The sequence below is a fragment of the Marmota marmota genome, unplaced genomic scaffold (genome assembly GCF_001458135.2).
Source record: "Marmota marmota marmota unplaced genomic scaffold, marMar, whole genome shotgun sequence".
Classification (NCBI taxonomy): Eukaryota; Metazoa; Chordata; class Mammalia; order Rodentia; family Sciuridae; genus Marmota; species Marmota marmota.
The window spans coordinates 2,354,988-2,373,036 of NW_025999928.1; the positions used below are offsets into that span (position 1 = coordinate 2,354,988).

At 32.0% G+C, this 18,049-nt stretch overlaps 1 protein-coding gene across 19 annotated transcripts in view; it reads right to left on the bottom strand.

The window, feature by feature from the left end:
* The window catches only part of Agtpbp1 (ATP/GTP binding carboxypeptidase 1), a 280,878-nt gene that overhangs the window by 188,847 nt on the left and 73,982 nt on the right, over positions 1-18,049 (bottom strand). For 14 of the 19 annotated variants that reach the window (XR_007346540.1, XR_007346541.1, XM_048800447.1 and 11 more), the window contains 3 exons: positions 15,083-15,214; positions 13,162-13,255; positions 2,078-2,115 (listed from right to left, as the gene is read on the bottom strand). Coding sequence is in view for 12 of the 19 variants with exons in the window: in XM_048800447.1 (XP_048656404.1) it covers positions 2,078-2,115; positions 13,162-13,255; positions 15,083-15,214 (264 nt within the window). In the remaining 7 variants the exon portion in view is untranslated. Of the gene's footprint in view, positions 1-2,077; positions 2,116-2,789; positions 2,809-4,287; positions 4,381-4,614; positions 4,754-13,161; positions 13,256-15,082; positions 15,215-18,049 lie in introns of those variants that run through there. The other 5 variants (XM_048800452.1, XM_048800451.1, XM_048800453.1 and 2 more) reach the window with 5 other exon arrangements.

Here is an 18,049-nt window from a genome sequence, read left to right on the forward strand (position 1 = left end):
CATATATTTAAATGAATATACACTTTGTTTATACCAACTGAAATTTACAAGCCTTTACTAGCTGTAAACATGATTTTGCTAAAAGTTGCTATGATCACTATAACTATTACACATTATGTGTTTTTGTGGGAATTCCCAATAGTCCAAATGGTCTTCATGAAAATGTTTAAATTCTTTATGAAAGATCAAATAAGAAACTCAGCTATAATTCAAAAGGGTACTGAGGTGATCCTTAAAGGAAATGAACAGAGCCACCTACAGTCTGTACTGAGCACAATTACAACAGATTATACAGGGATTTTTATTCATGTGTTCAGGGCACACAACTCACTATTGGCCTATTTCCTCATCTCTAATTAAAAGAAAATTTAAGTTTACCAGCACTGATAACTGAACTGTCTATCCACATTTATTTCAGTAGTCAAATTTACTCTTTTAAAGTAAATTATTGTTGCCCCACACACAAAAAAAGGAATTTTAAAAAATATAAATAAGTGAAAATGCTACAAAATGCAATGGTCCATTTAAATAAATGTAATGTGCTACTAAATATTATTTTGTATTATTAAATTTCATCTTATTTAATGTCATATATAATTTGAAACTACATTAAATATAAACCACTTATCAATTACTTTTTTTATCCTGATAGACTAAACAAGTATGTCTGCCCAGCATTCTTCTTTAAAAAGAAGAGAGGGTATAAAAGGAAGACTATTACTTAAAACTGAAAAACATCAGACTTCAATCATCTTAGGTTAACCAATTTCTACAAAATATTTGAAACTTCTGAGAGTTTTAGTTTGCACTGACTCAGAATTAATAACTCTGTTATCAATGATTCAGAAAATTAGTATGCTTTAATAAACTTTTAAATAGCTATTCTAATCCATTTCAAATCAGATTTACTCTTTATACAATTTGAATTACAAAATCAGAGACAACAAAGCAAGGTGACAAATAATCAGTAAATTCATGTATGTGATCTTGGTTTAAAGTTTACCATATCACATGAAAATAAAGCTACAGAGTCAACCTACATGAGTATCGTGTGTTTCATTTCAAGAGTAAATTTGTTAAGTGAAAACTCAGGTGTATAAATACTATGGTGATTTCCGAAATTTAACAAGACATTACTTTACTAAATATCAGATTTTAAATAATTATTTGCTAGTATTTAAAAAAAAACAATTCTAACAATTCAGATTTAAGGGCAAGTAGGTCTCATCCTTGAAAGATCTTGAATAAACGCCTATCTTAGGAGGACGGAGAAGGGAACTCCATCAACAGGTTAAATGTTAAGACTCAAATGTTAATTTATTCAATCAATCATCCATAAGACTAACAATGGGGGATTTGAGGGGTGGGGGCAGTGAACTGGGGATTGAACCCAGGGTCTTGTACATGCCAGGAAAGTGCTCTACCACCAGGCTATATCCCCAGCCCTGAATATGAAATTTAAAATAGATACTGAAAAAAAATGTAGAGGGAGGAAAAATGATTATTCTCCAAAAGCATCATAAGACACATTCTACTCTAATGCCTTAATTGTTAAGATATTAAGTAATTTATTTTCTAAATAAATTTTTTAGACTATACATCTACATTAACAGCCACTTTTTAAATGTTATCAATTTGAATTTGTGCAAGAAATAAAATTTCTATTAAAAGGCTCTAGGTTAAAATCATGTGCTATATAAAGAGTACAACTCATAGTAAAAGTTATATTTCTCATAATAAAAATTCTCAATATCATGTTAGTTTTACTCTTTCAATAAATGATACATGATATTTATTTATTTTACTTTATTAATACAGCTTCATGTTTATATAAATACCTTAGAAATAGGAAATAAATGTGCTTAAATAAATTATTCAAATGTACTGAACAAATTCAAAAAACATATAGCATTAGTAATATATATCAACTGCACTAGAAGATGAAATCAATTTCAACAATAGAATATTAAAAATCAGCTTTAAAACTAAACTAAATCTACATTTCCAGTTTCTTTAACATAGTAAATAGAATGCTCAGGAAAATAGTATCTAGTATTTCTAGTATTTAAAAACTTACTTGATTTTAGCAATGCAGCAAGAGTGTCTAAAGCAACCCTGTCAACACAACAAGAAAACACAAACAACAACAAAACTAGTAAAATTAATCTACAATAGTAAATTCATACAATCTTCTCAGATAAGTAATTCTATTAATCTATTCCAAACTTATTCTTGTTAAGAGCATCAATTACATATGGTGTTTCTCCATATTCATTTTCCCTTCCGCTTCAAATTAGATATGAAGAAGACTGAAATAGTAAAAGTACCAAAAAATTTTAAGAAAGAAAAAGAAGAAAATTAACATTGTCTAAGTCTTTATGTCAGAAGTTACATGAATGATATGTATCACTGACCCTGAGAAAATTCACAAAGAAACCATACTATCAAGAATCATTGGCCCTGGCTTGTAAAGGTACTAAAAGAAAAACAAGTTTCAACAGATTAATTTCATAACTGCAAAATTCTATAGATAATTAATTAACTTTCTGACATTAAAGTGTTTCAGTTCTATCAAGCTATCATCCTCATATTTAAGTAATACAACAAGTGTAAAACATTTTGGAACTCAGAAGTTTGGAAAAGAAGAATGAGCTATTAATGTCTGTCAGCCATGAGGCACCAAAGAAAGTAACTATTATCTCAAAAATTCTTATATCCACAGAGAAGACAAAGGAATAGTCCTAAAAATTGAATATACATATATTATATTTTTCAACATAAATACTCACAGTGAAATCAGCTGCCATTAATCAGCTATAAAAATACATATCACTGTGGAAAACCTGTAATTCAAGTTGTTTTTTAAAAATAAATTACTGAAAAAATGACAATTTCAATAATTTTAAAAATGCAAGGCTATAAACTATAGAACCTTTAAGTGAGAAATCAACAACTACAGTTAATTTATATTAAAAATATGTATGCTATCAAACTTAACTAAGCATTTCACTCACAATTAAGCATTTGTTGAATGCCTACTAGACACCCACAGTACCAAGTTCTTCATGGGTATAAAATTTAAAAACAAGCTCATTTCTTCAACAGGTAATTTTACAATCTACATAATGTAATAAAATATGCACCTATGAAAAAACTACTCAGGAGATTAAAACCAAAAACGAGGCAATAAAGTAAAAGTTGCATACATTAGTGATAAAATAGAGGCAGCATGACCAAATGCAGGAAAAGGTAAAGAGCTAATGAATCCGAAGATTTAAGATGGACATTGGTTCACAGTAACAGCTGAAACAATCATCCATGACCAAGTAAATACTCAGCAAAAGACCAGTAAGACGAAGTTCTTAATAGTTACACTTTAGTTTGACACAAATAAAGCAAACGTGAACCTCTATTTATAATAATATTCATAGAGTAAAAACAAAGTAAAAATTTTTAAAAATATCATAAATTCATACCTATAATTTTCTCAAAACAATGTGAAATGTTGGTAATGGTGAGTTAAAAGTAAATGAACATTATGAAATTATGTGTTGAATTTTCATTGCATTGAACAAATCATCAGTAAGGAGCTGTCATATTTTCATAGTTGTGCAATAAAATGCACAAAAGAGTGTTTAAAACTATCAGAATAAGGATGTTAAAATGGGTCAAAATTAAATATAGAACTAAACAGATCTTCGAAATGAACCTGTTCTTTGTAAAAACTAAAATGGAAAAGAAAATGACATTCAGTAAAACCTGAAAAATGCCAGATAGCATTGTAGGTACTTTAATTCTTCAAACAGTTCTGGTCTACAGAATTGACAATGAACACGGAAACTAAAAAAATTAAAATATGACATGCCTAGAGCCAAATAAAAACTTAATGGTATGGAAATTGAATCATATAAGGTATTTATTGAGAAAGGAATTACAAAATCAGAAAGGCCTCCCTTTAAGAAGGCAACCTGACCCACAAAGTGAACAAGGCTGGACTCCACACACCTCCAACCCATCTCTCCTGTGGTCCTTCAGGCAGCTTCCCAGATTCACACAGTCTCCTGGGGGCCACGGTAAGGGCCCAAGGCCCATACACAGGGCAGTGATGATCATGGTTGGCTAGGCTATGGTCCTACCAGGGCAAGCCAGGGCACTGAGGGAGTACCTTCTGTCTTGGCAGTGGCTACCTATTCAGGTGATGAGGAAGACTCATCACCCAGCATAGAAGGCTGCTGCCACTGGACACCTCCATTGCTTGACCACAACAAGGGCTAGGGCTTCACTCACAGTTCTAAGGTTTCTGCAGCTCTGCAGCCACTCTGGACCCTGCCTCTGCCTCTTCTGGAATTATTTGTGGATTTTGACTCCTGTTACTGTAACCTGCAAATCCAAGAGACACATCAATCTGGAAGACAAGAGAACTGCTTCTTCAGAATCAAAAGAAGACTGGCATGCTACCTCTAGGGAATTCCCAGAGGCATACCTTGCCATACCTGGAGCCAAACAAAGAGCATGCTTGCTAGAAAGGCTTCCTGTCAGTTGTGTAGAAGACAGAATGACATTCTGACTCAAGGGGAAGCTATGCAGGTTCACAACCAATCACTGCCATCTCACCTTCAAAGACTGGGAACACAGTGTGCAGTCCTTTTTGTAGAAGTGAGAAGTATAAGATTACTCTGCAAGAAGAAGATTCCAGGGACTTAAAAGCACAAAGGCTTGCTCGTTGGTAGCCCTCTGAAATGTTGACAATCAGGATCTAAAAAAGAGTTCTATATTAAAGTTATGGAAATTATGTGAAAGTAAGTGTCACTTTATAAACAATAATAACACTGAATGAAGAACATTATCCTTGAAGAAACCTTCTATCGACTGATAAGCAGCAAAGTTTCTTGTTTGGACCTTAAACTTGTCCATTAGAGGAAGAATGAAATAGATTGCCAAAATGGCCAAATAAGATATTATGAATCCTCTAACTATAGTGGTTGCAAGGAAATTATCCCTCCAAATCATGATACCAAATAGGAAAATGACCTCCAAGTGCTTTGTGTGTAGGGAATTTTTCTGAGAGAACAGAACCAAATGCATCAGAAAAACCACATAGCTGAGAAGCCCTACAAATGTGACAAGTGTGATAAGAAATTTTTTTCATATATCAGAACTTTATAATCACAGGACAGACCACACAGGAAAAAAAATCTATAAATGTGATGATTGAGATATAAAAACTAAAATCTATATGTACTAAATGTTTAAGAGCCCAATATTATAAAACAAATACTACTAGAAATAAAGAAAGAGAAAGGCCCCACTCAATACAGTAACAGGGACTTCAATACTCCACTCTCCAACATCATAGTGAAGGGTGACAAACTGATTTCAAAGCATACTTCAGAGCCATAATAACAAAACTGGCATAAAATCAGATCCACAGGCCAACGGAACAAAACAGAATGCCCAGAAATTAATCCACACTTCTTTAGCTAACTGATTCTTCAGAAAGGTGCCAAAAACAGACTACTGAAGAAAAGACAGCTTCATAAATAGTGCTGCAAAACTGGATATCTCCATGTAGCTGAAAAATGATCCATATCTCTCACCTTGTACAAAAATCAACTCAAAGTAGATCAAAGACCTTAATGTGGGACTTAAAACTCTACTAGAGAAAAACATAGCAAAAACAATTCAAGATCCTAGCAAGGGCAATAATTTCCTGAATACAATTCCAAAAGCACAAGATAAAAAGAGAAGGCGAATGGGATTCCATCAAGTTAAAAAGCTTCTACATAGCTAAGGAAACAGTCAACACAGTGAAAAGACACCTACAGACTGGGAGAAAATCTGACAGCTATTTTTCTGACACAGAATTAATATCCAAAATATATTTTAATACACAAAAGTGACCAATAAAAAAAAACAAGCAATCTAATAAAAAAAATGGCAATCTGGACGCTTCTCAAAGAAGAAATATAAATGGCCAATAAATATATGAAAAAATGTTCAATATCATTAGCCATCAGGAAAAATGTAAATCAAAAGTACAATAAGATCCCATCTCATTCCAATTAGAGTGGCTATTACCAAAAGAAAAAAAAAAAAAACTAGCAAGGATATAGGAAAAAAATAAAATCTTACACACTGTTGGTGAGAATCAAACTAGTATGGCCACCAAGTAAAACAGTACAGAGGTTCATAAAAAACAAAAAACAACCCAAAAAAAACCCCACTATATGATTCAGCTATAACACTCCTGGATATTACATCTAAAGGAAATAAGGTCAGCATACAAAAAGAGATACCTCCATACCCATGTTTCTTGCAACACTCCTCACAACAGGTGAGATATAAAGCCAAGATGCCTTGCCTATCAACAGATGAATGGATAAAGAAAATATGGGTATGTATACACGATGGAGTATTACTAACTCATGAAGAAGAATGAAATCCTATCATTCCCAGAAAAATGGATGGAACCACAGGACAATATATTTAGCAAAATGAGTCAAACATAGACAAGTATTGTATGTTTTCTCTCATATGTAGAAACAATGAGAGATAGAGACAACCTGAAAATTAAAAAAAGATAGGGGAATTATTAGAAACTGTGAAGGGGCCACAGGGAAGAGTGGATGGACATGATTAACACATAATATATGCACATGTAGAAATACTACCATGAAACCCATTAATTTATATGATTAATATGTGTTGATAATTATCATTAAAAAAAAGAAGACAGGGTGTGGCTCAGCAGTAGAGCACTTGCCCCCCATCTGTGAGGCACTGGGTTGGATCCTCAGCACCACATAAAAGTAAATAAACAGAATAAAGATACTGCATCCATGTATAACTAAAAAAATATTTTTAAAAAAACAGCTTGAACTTTTACTTCCAGATAAAATGGAATAACAGGAGCCAAATCTACCCTCTCATCTGAGATGTGACTTTTTTAAAAAGGACAGAATAAAAGAACTATTTAAAATATATCAAGCATCAAGCAATGAAGGACAGAAATCCATACGGGATAAAAACAAGAGGTAGGTCCTACAATTGCCCCAGCTCACCACATTCGAAAGTCATAGCTTAGAAGACTAAATCAGTGCACAGGGCAGATCATGGGGGAAAAGAAACTTGAACAGAAAGAGAAGTCCAGAGATTTTTCAGAGGTTTCTGTTTGAATATTAGAAAAGCAACAAGATCAGTATATGTGTGTGAATTAACCACAAAGCTGGGGAAAAGGCCATCCCCAAAGACTGAAGAACAGTGTCTAATATTCACACAGGGCTGGAACAGTACCTGTTCCCATAACCAGACTGGAAGCTCTCATAATTTGTGGGATATGTGATATAAGACTCAAGAGTTTGCCTCACTAGGGAAGAATAACCAGTCCTAGACTCAATATTACTCACTCCCCACCTAGTAAAAGATCAAACTCTTCCTGTGAAACTTAACTCCATCCAAGAACAAACCTGAAGACTATTTACAAAAATGTGAAAACACTCAGCACCCAGAAAGGTGAAATTCACAATGCCTGGCCCCCTATCAAAACGATAAGGCTTGCAAAAAGAAGGGAATTAAAACCCATGACGAAGAAAAATAAACCAAATGAAACTGACCTAGAACTAACATAAATGTGCAAAAATATCAAAATACTTACTATCACTGCACACCATGTGTTCAAATAACTAGAGAAAAAATTTAACAGGTCAACTGAGGAAAAACACTTTATCCTGCTACCATTTGATCCAGACACTCTTACACCTAAGGATTTACCCAAAAGAAAAAAAAAATTTTTAAAGGCCATACAAAGTTTTGTGAATAAACATTCATGGCTGTTAAGTCAAAAATCTGAATAACTCAAACGTCTATCAAGAGGCAAATACATAAAGAAATTATGATATATCCATACAACTATGAATACTACACAATGATTTAAAGGAATAAATGTTATATAACAATATAAACGTAAATACAATTGTGATACATTAAAGAAGCCAATCCTCCCCCCAAAAAAATCAAGTATACAAAATCCCTGAACATGCAAATTAATCTTTAGTGACAGAAAACATCCTCTGGTTAAATCCAGGCCAAGAGGAAGGAGCATGAGAGCAATTACTGAGAGGAACAGTAAAGCTTTAGGGAGCAATGGATAATCATTATGTTGAACATCTTCAACTGTGGTAATAGCTTCAAGGGATTAGTTATATTTGAGACTACATCATGATTTTTATGGGCTCTAGTCACTTCTTTGCTTTCATGGGCCCTTCCACCATTATATATATATTTAAAATTTATATTTTAAAACTGTGTTGATATAAAGATGTGTTAGTAATAATAGATTAAATCATTTTCTGTATAAAAGTCCACTTTTTTTCTTATGACTTCAAAGAAATTAAAACATCTTCATGGGCTCCTAAAGTATCAAGGGCCCTCAGCACTGCCTGTTGAGCCTAAAGACTTAGTCAACCCCAAATATGACAATTCTTATCAACTGTATACTATGAATATATACAATTTATTATATGTAAGAAAGGTATTTCCAACAATCAGATATAATATGTGAATTAAGTAAATCTGTCTTCCTATGGCACTTTAATTAATATACGTTATAAATTCCTTTTATTAAAATAAAAGGTAAAAAAGAGAAAACATTTACTCCACAAAGCACTAAACTATCTGCTGATTAATCCTATTTATAAAGTCTTCACGCTCACTGAATTACACATGTGTTCTCTACAGTAAGTAACAGATATCACTGTTTATCTCTTGCCATTCAATATAAGCGGTCTTTTTACAAACAGTTTTACAACACAGACTATCCCAATCAACCTAAAGTAAGAGAAAGACATTTTAGGGAACTATGTAGAAGAAACATAGCTAACACAGAACATAGTGAAAGATCAGAAATAATACCTACCATTAAATATTTACAATTAACTAATAATTAGTCACTACTATAGGTGGAACTTATTTGAAAACACCATCACTGAAGATAGAATTAGTTAAGATGAAGCCATACTGGAGGAGGTGGGCCTTTAAAACAACATTAATGCTGTCCTAATAAGAGAGAAGACAATGAGAAGACATTCATAAGGGGAGAACATCAGCATGTAATGATGATGGCAAAAAGTGAAATGCTACAACTGCCTACTAGAAATGCAAAAGATCAATGCAAACCATTGAAGAGCAGGGAGGGGTGGCACACACCTGTGATCCCAGCTACTGGGGAGGCTGAGTTCTCAAGTTTGAGAACTGGGCAACTGAGACAGCCCCTGTCTCGAAATAAAGTAAAAAGGGCTGAGATGTGTAGCTCAGTAGTAGAGAACCCCCAGGTTCAATCTCCAGTACAACAAATACAAAAAGAAAAGAAAAGCAAGAAAGAAGTTAGTAAAGATTCTCCCCTATAGGTTTCAGAAGGAGCACGACCCTTCTGAGAATTTTCTTTTGAACTACTGCCTCTAAAACGGTTAGGCAACAAATTTCTGTGGTTTTAAGCCACCAAGTTTGTGATATTCTGATATAATAGCCCTAGGAAACTAAAACATTATGCTGTATGTAATTGCTTACAGTAAACCCATAGGATTTTCCCACCTACAGCTAATTTTTTATTCAAAACTATGAAAATATTACAGTACTTTCAGAAAGTCTTCCTGTTGGCTGGCAGTTGTTTACAACATGCTTGAGTCAAATAATAGTATTTCTCATAGCTTTTAATCCTAAAACATTCTTATAACATGGTAATTTTTGATGTTTATTCCTCACACTGGCAAGTTGAAATATAAACTGTTTTTTCTGACTCTAGAGCCCATCAAGTTTATTCAACTATTCCATTAGATTAAAAAAAAAAAAAAAAAAAAACTTATGAAGCCTGGTGAAAACTCATCTTTAAATTTTTACCCCCAAAAAATATTTTAAATATATTAAACTTCAGTACAAAAAAGTTTCTGCAATTCTGACATTTATAAGCCAGCATGAATTTATAAACGTTATCAAAGAATTTTAAAATATTAATTTGTTGAAATGTAGTATATATTATGTTAAATTGATAAAAGTTTCTCAGTTTCAACAATTTATACTTCCTCATAAATTTTCCCAGTCTTTTTGGGAAAGAACAACACAACCAAACATAACTTGAAGAGTATAGTCTATGGTTTATTTATTTAAGAGCAGTGGAGGAAGAAAAGCTTAAATCCAGTTACTAAAGTTAATCTACTTTTCTTTGAGGATCAATCCTTACAATGGCCATCAACATGGAGAAACTAAAAAAAAAAAAAAAAAAAAAAAAAAGACAGAGTTACAATAACTTTGTGATTCTGCAATCTGTATATGGGCTAAAAATGGGAGTTCATAACCCACTTGAAGCAAAGTGTGAAAGATGATATATCAAGAACTATGTAATGTTTTGAACAACCAACAAAAAAAAACACAAGGGGGTAAAAAAAAATAACTTCCTTAACAGCATCATTTTGGATTAACAGCTTTAAATCTGAACCCTAAAATTAGAAATAAAGAAATCCTAAAGGAAAACATCATCCTTCCAACATAAATCTCTCAAATCTTCTTTTAGCATGGGGTACTGTTTAAACAGAGGAAGAATCACTATAGAAAGCTCTAAATTACTGAGTTTTCTAAGTTAATTAGGAAAGAGACCCTCAAATTACTAAAAATGACAAAGAGATCAAGATGGAGATATTTGGTCACTAAATTGTTTATTCTTTTAGAAGAAAAAGTTAAAATTCGTTTTTATTTTTTAAAATGAAATTATTTACAGATTAAGGAATATATGTGAATTAAAAACAGGGCTGAAGATGTAGCTCAATGGTAGGCAGAATGCTTGACTAGCATGTATGAAGCCCTGGGTTCAACCCCCAGTAGCTCCTATATATACACACACACAAACATACATACAAATACATGTATATTTAGTATTAGCTAGGACTCATTCTCAGCCACATTACTACATTGCGTACTTAAAATATATTACATTAACATAAGCACTACTGCTAGTTATCAGAATCATCTCATTAAATCCTAATCACCTTACAATAAAGGCACTAATATTATTACCACTCCACAGACTAGAAAGGGGGACACATAGGTTAAGTAACTTACATCATATCATGGAGCCAGTGAGAGAGCTATATGAAAATCCAGGTCTGCCTGCCCTCAGAGCCCACTCTTAAGTCACTACTACACTACATTGATCCTAAATTGGTTTTTACTGTGATACAAACATTTCATCTTGTTACATTTCATCACATATTCCAGGACTATGTATAATCTTTGCCTAAGTAATGTTGAGTCACCCCACCAAATAATATTTATTATGAGCAAAGAAGGATCCAAGATATTTTAAAATATGCTGAGCTTTATTAAAAAAAAAATGGTTTTTTTAAAAAAAAAAAAAAACTAGAAATGTCCTGAACCCTCTGTTTTAGAATAAAATTTAACCAAATAGTTCATGTGAACAAGCTCTCCTTTATAAGAGATTTGCAGTTAATAAATATAGGAAAAATGAGAAAATTAGAAAATCAATGTTTTATAACCCCTAATAAAATAACAGATCCAGGTAATGCATAAGTAAAAAATTATTAAGTGACAAGTATATGGGAACATTCCAATGAATGGATTGCCCCAACTAATCACCTTACATTACACAAAACAAGGTACCCTGCACCACTTCTGAAATATTTTGATTAAAACCAAAGTAAATACGATCAAGTTACTAGCTCTGCCAGTATACAGAAAATTCAAGGAACATACCTGTTTGTTAAATGACCCCAGCATAGTCACCCTAATCCAGAATGTGGAACATTCTAAAGAAATATCACACAAGTCCTTCAACAAAAAGAATCAAAAAAATGGGGGGAATTTTATTGATTTTAAAAGTTTATGAGACATGTCAATCAAACAGAGACCTCGTCTGGACCTTGATTTGAACAAGCCAACTGTAAAAAGGGCATTCCTTTGATAATCAGAAAATATGAGATGATACAAAGAAAGTATTATTAATTTTGGTAGGTACACAAATGACATTTTGGTGAGACACAAAAAATGTCTATATCTGATAATGATCATACTAAAGAATTTACAGATGAAATGTAATGGTGGATATTTATTTTAAAATATTCCAGGAAAAAATACAAGCAGAAAAAGTAAAACAGAAATACAAATGGCAGGATATTAATTGCTGTGGAAATTGGGTGACAGGTGCATGCAGAGTTCATTATACTATTATACTATTATCTCTACTTTCGAATAAACTTGGAAACTTCCTAAATACAAAAAGTAATAATGTGTATATCTTGTTTGGATTCTGATTCCAACAAACCAATTGTGGAAGGGCAATTTTGAGATAACTAAAGAACACAGGCTAGATTTCAGATTACATGAAGGATTTAATAATTTCGTTGAATGTCATTAGAGTATTAATAGCTATTTTTAAGTCTTCTTTTAGAATTATACACTTAAGTATTTAAGAGAAAAACAATAATATTCAGAGAAAATCATCCCAGAGAAAATATCTAGAATTTGCTTAAAAGTACCCCAGGAAAAACAAACAAAAAGTATGGAGAAGAAACAAACAAAACAAAAATGGTACAATGTTTATAACTGCTGAACACTATAAGTAATTAATGTAATTAATTTAATTAGTCTAATAGTAAAAACTCTATTATGTATGTTTGAAAAATTACATAATAAAAAAGTTTTTAAAGAATGACCTCTAGGCTTAGGAAAATACTAAATATAAACAAATAATTGCAAATTGCTTTCATTTTCTGAGGTTAAAATGATAAGTGAATAAAAATATACACAACACATAAATAAAATATATCCTAAGATACATATCACAAAAAAGACACAAAAGAGAAATAGAAATATATAAATTTAAGAAATATTCAGATTATCATGAGAATTAAGGAACTAGTCACTAAAAGACTGCAAAATTGGGTGAGGAATATAGTAGGCACTCAATAAATGTTTCTGAATGAATGAATATTCTATAAATTATCTTATTTCATCTTATAGAAACTAAGACTGTTCAAAGTCTAAATTTCTATAAACATTATAACTTAATTCAACCTGTTCATTGTACACTTCAAAATAATGAGGCCCAGAATAACAAAGGATATAACTTTGTTTACATTCAAAACATTTACTCACTTCATAAGACCTGAATTCTTCTTACTAAATGGTCCGATGATTTTGAACATCAGTTCCACAACTCCATTTTTCCCTAAAGATACTGAATTCACAGCTGAAAGGGAGAGAAAAAGATACAAAATGATTTAAAAACTTCAGTAACTGAAAATATGTACACTTACTGATACATAGCCAAAAATATATACAAAGTGTTTAGCCAAAAATATATACAAAGTGTTTAATAAATGTGAACTCAAGTCACTCTTGAGTTAGTTTAAGTCCACCTTAATAAAATGCTTAAGAGAAGATGTTCTTTTTTCTTTTCTCTTTTGTTTTATGGGAAGTTGCAAGGCAATTCTGAAACAAATTACAGCCCCCCAAAATATATATATTATAAAAAAAGACTCCAGCTGGATGCAGTAGCACACGCGTGTAATCCCAGCAGCTCACAAGACTGAGGCAGGAGGATCTCAAGTTCAAAGCCAGCCTCAGCAAAAGTAAAGTGCTAAGCAACTCAGTGACACCCTGTTTCTAAATAAAAAACAAAATAGGGTTGGGGATGTAGCTTAGTGGATGAGTGCACCTGAGTTCAATCCTCAGTACCCAAAAGGAAAAAAAAAAAAAAACTCCAGTTGCTCCATTTGTTTCTTCAATCAATTTGGTCAACATGGGGATTGAGAGACAATAGTAAACAGTCTCTGCCTTGACAAAGCATAGTGTTGATAGAACGAGAGAAACCATAAACAAATAGCTACTTAATTACATTCTAATAAATTGTGAACTATTTGGGTTACATCACCCTGCTCAAAATTTTCAATTCTGAATACATATATTTTTTAAAATTTAAGTAAACTATGCTAGTCAGTGGCTAATTCAATAAAACACCACCAAAAATGTACCTCTTAATATTTTGTAAAATGATATTAATTTCCTCTTAGTTTGTTACTTCGTTATCCTTTCTAATTTTATGGCTGTGCTTTCTATTTCCTTGATTATATTTGGTGATTTAGCCATTTTGTTTTTAATCTAATTCAATTTTCATTTTTAAATCAATATTTTTCTATTTTCTAATGTATGTCTTTTATTTTTTTTTTACTATCTCATTCCTCTACTCTCAATATTATTTCTCTGCTCTTAACTTCTCTAGTTAGATAACTAATTCATTCACTTCCTTATGTTCTTTTTAATTACACAGGTGTTCATTACTTAAGTGTTCAAAGCTATTTTCCTTTAAGCACACCATATTGTCAAAGCATAGATATATACACATACTCACACTTAACATGTTTATATGAGTTTATGTACACGTGTACACACACACACACACACACACATAAACACATCCTCATTATTTTGCAAAGATATTCTGCAATAATACATACCCTACAATTCAAATTTTAGGTTCTTTCACTAAACACTCCAATTTCACAGTCAGAGAATAAAAAGGAAATGCATGTATACCTAAGTGAGCATGTGTACTTAGGGAAACATTTTATCTGAGTCGATCTCTCTCCTCAATATATTTTTCAGAGGCTCCAGTACTGTGGTTTTTCAGTTCTGACACTTCCCTACTACTAAAGATAAGTGATCCCAACTTTCCTTTCAGCTTTCTTCTCATCTGTGAAAATCCCAAGAGATATTTTCAAGCTGCAATACCCTCATATTTTTCCACAACTTTTCCCACAGCAACCTATTCACCACCCTCTCTAGTCCTTTACAAATTAAGGGGGTAAGTGAGAATTCTCAAGATTTGTCAACTTGCCTTCTTAACCCAAAATACTTCTGTTGAATTAAACTTAAAAGAGCTAAAAACAAGAAAAGATATTAAATCTTCTCTTTCCCATGAATTTGAGAGGTCTGCAGAGTTAAGGCAGTTTAAGATTTTCATTTTGTATAACTTCACAACACTTGAGTTAACTAAAAGTCACTCTGAAATACTCACAATTGGCAGAATACACTCGTAAAAGCTGAAGACAAGGTAGAACCAAGCGATGATTCTGCAAACTCTGTTTGACCAAACTCAGAGTTATATTCAGAGCCCCATTAATTCTAGCTTTCACTCCAAATTTTTTATCTGTTTAAAAAAAAAGTTATTCACATTTACTTTTGAATAAAATGAAGTCATAAAGCAATGACATTTTTAATTTAAATTATGAATTCATATCACCAAATATGAAGTTGACCTATAAAGTTATAATCATTTCTTGTATGATTTTTTAAATACTCTATGATTTTTAAAATACTTTTGAAGCATGCTTAAAAGAATGTGAGGGGCAAGCAAAAGATAGGGCAAAAGGACAGAGGCTGGAATAGCCCAACACTTAGGTTGTCAAAAAAAGAATCTAACTGACCCTCTACACAAGCAAGTCGGTCTGATTCAACAAGTTTATCAGAATACCATCACATAGTTAAGAGGAAGTATAGAGAATCTAAATGTCCATTACCAATATTACTAATTTAATATGGACAGTATCCTTTTCCTACTTATGAAAGAATATAAATTAGGGGAAAAATGAATACTTATGTAAATAATACTATCAAATCAATGTCTAAGGGATATAACTCAACATAAAAAACAAAGAGAAGTTCTTTTTTATTATTATTTTTAGTGGTACAAATTTATGAGGCACACTAATAATTCAATACATGCATCAATATGTAATGATCAAACCATGGTGGTTAAAATTTCTATCTTTTGACATTTTTAAAATTTTTGATTAGCACATAATTGTACATATTTATGGGTTATAGTATGATATTTAAATACGAGTATATACTATATACTGACCAAATCAGGATAGTTAACATTTCTAACTCCTATCATTACTTTGTGTTTAGAAAGCACTGTTCTTAATTAGAATTTTCATCAAAAGATTAAAAAGATTTTTAAAAATTTAAAGAACACGTGGGTCTGGAGCTGTGGCTCAGCGGTAACTACACACTCGCCTGGCATGTGTGAGGCACTGGATTCAATTCTCAGCACCATATATAAATAAATAAACGTCTATCAACAACTAAAAAAGTATTTTAAAAATTTTTAAAACAAGAATTTAATAATATTAAGATTTAAACAAAAGAAGCAAGAAGGTCCAAGAAAAAGAGATATGCTGTGAGCAGCAGAAATTTTAAGTCAAAAAGAATTAAACGTTGTTAAAGGAATATTACTCTCATTTTACAAGAAATAAAAAAATGAAAATCACTCAAGAAATGACTGTACAAATCCCTAAATAACATAAAATTAGAAAGCTAAGACAAATAAAGAAAAATGCAAACTTAAAATATGTAGGAGAAAATAAGGATGACCTTCAACTTGAATGGGACATTAACTTAGCCAGGTGCAATGGCACATGCCTGTAATCCCAGCACCTCTGGAGGTTGAGACGGGAGGATCATGAGTTCAAAGCCAGCCTCAGCAAAAGCAAGGCACTAAGCTACTCAGTGAGACCCTGTCTCTAAATAAAATACAAAATAGGGCTGGGGATATGGCTCAGTGGTTGAGAACCCCTGAATTCAAACCCCAGTATTAAAAAAAAAATAATAACTTAAATTTCACAAAAAAGTATAAGAAAGATAAATTGGTTATAATTAGAAATGATGCATGAAACAACAATATTCATCAATAAAACATGGTTTTCTTATTTTATTTTTCATTTTTACTTCACATAAAAATCCCAAAAGGGAGTTCTTAAAACTCAAATACAGGTTAAAAAAAAAATACCAATAACATATTTGTTAACAAACTTAACATATATTTGAGTCCTAATGTCCCAAATATACATAGGAATTAAAGTCACCTAGTTCTTTAAGAACAACACATGCTTAAAGTTCTATTTAAACATTTGCACAATACACAAAGATATACTTGAAATACACATAAATGCATAAACTATGTATACACATAATTTGGGGGGGGCGGGGCAGGTACTGGGTTTTGAACCCAGGGACAAGCATTTTTAACCAGACACTTGATATTTAATACCCATATGCAAGACACAAAGCAATGCCAAAACTCTTAAAGCACAATTGTAAGAGTTAAGGGAGTCATTTTAATCTTTGTGCAGATATACAACTATAAATTTAGCCTTTATTCAAATAACACCTTCCTCTGTTAACCCAACCTAAATTGATTTCCTTCTTTGTCTATATCCATTTTTATCAATCTATATTTTTTTAAATTGACATGTCCTACTATTGTAATAATTGGTCTCATAATTTTCCATGTCTATTTTGGTCTCTAAGTTCCCTGAGAATTCTAACAATGCAATAAAATTATGACATGAATGAAAAGCACTGATTGTTTACCTCTCTGTTCCTCAAAACATCCCCATCCATACTCCCTCTTTCTAGCCTCAACAATACTCACAGTATGTGTATCCTTTACACACATTCATAAGTAGGCACACAAACACACCAAGATACACTTATAATTCTGATGTATTTGTCTTTCTTTTTCTACTACATGCAATAGAATTCTCCATGAATTCTGGATCCTCATTTCTTGCCTATTACTAGTTTGACTGTAAAAAGCCTAGGTGTTCCTTAATAGATAGACTGATAAAGAAAATGTGGTATATACACACATTGGAATTATCCTCAGCCATAAAGAAGAATGAAATTATGTCATTTGCTAGTAAATGGATGGAACTAGAGAACATCAAGTTAGATGAAATAAGACAAACTCAGAAAATCCAGGGTTGAATGTTTTCTCTAACATGAAATTAGAGAGAAATAAGGAATTTTAAAAGGGGAAGATCTCATGAAAATAAAAGGAAGAATGGAGTAGAGGAAGAAATCAAGATGGAGGGAGGAGGAATGGAAAAGGGGAGAAACCGCAGTTTAAAATTGATCTGATTATACTATGTGCCTATATGAATACATCACAATAATTTCCATTTTTATGTATAACTAC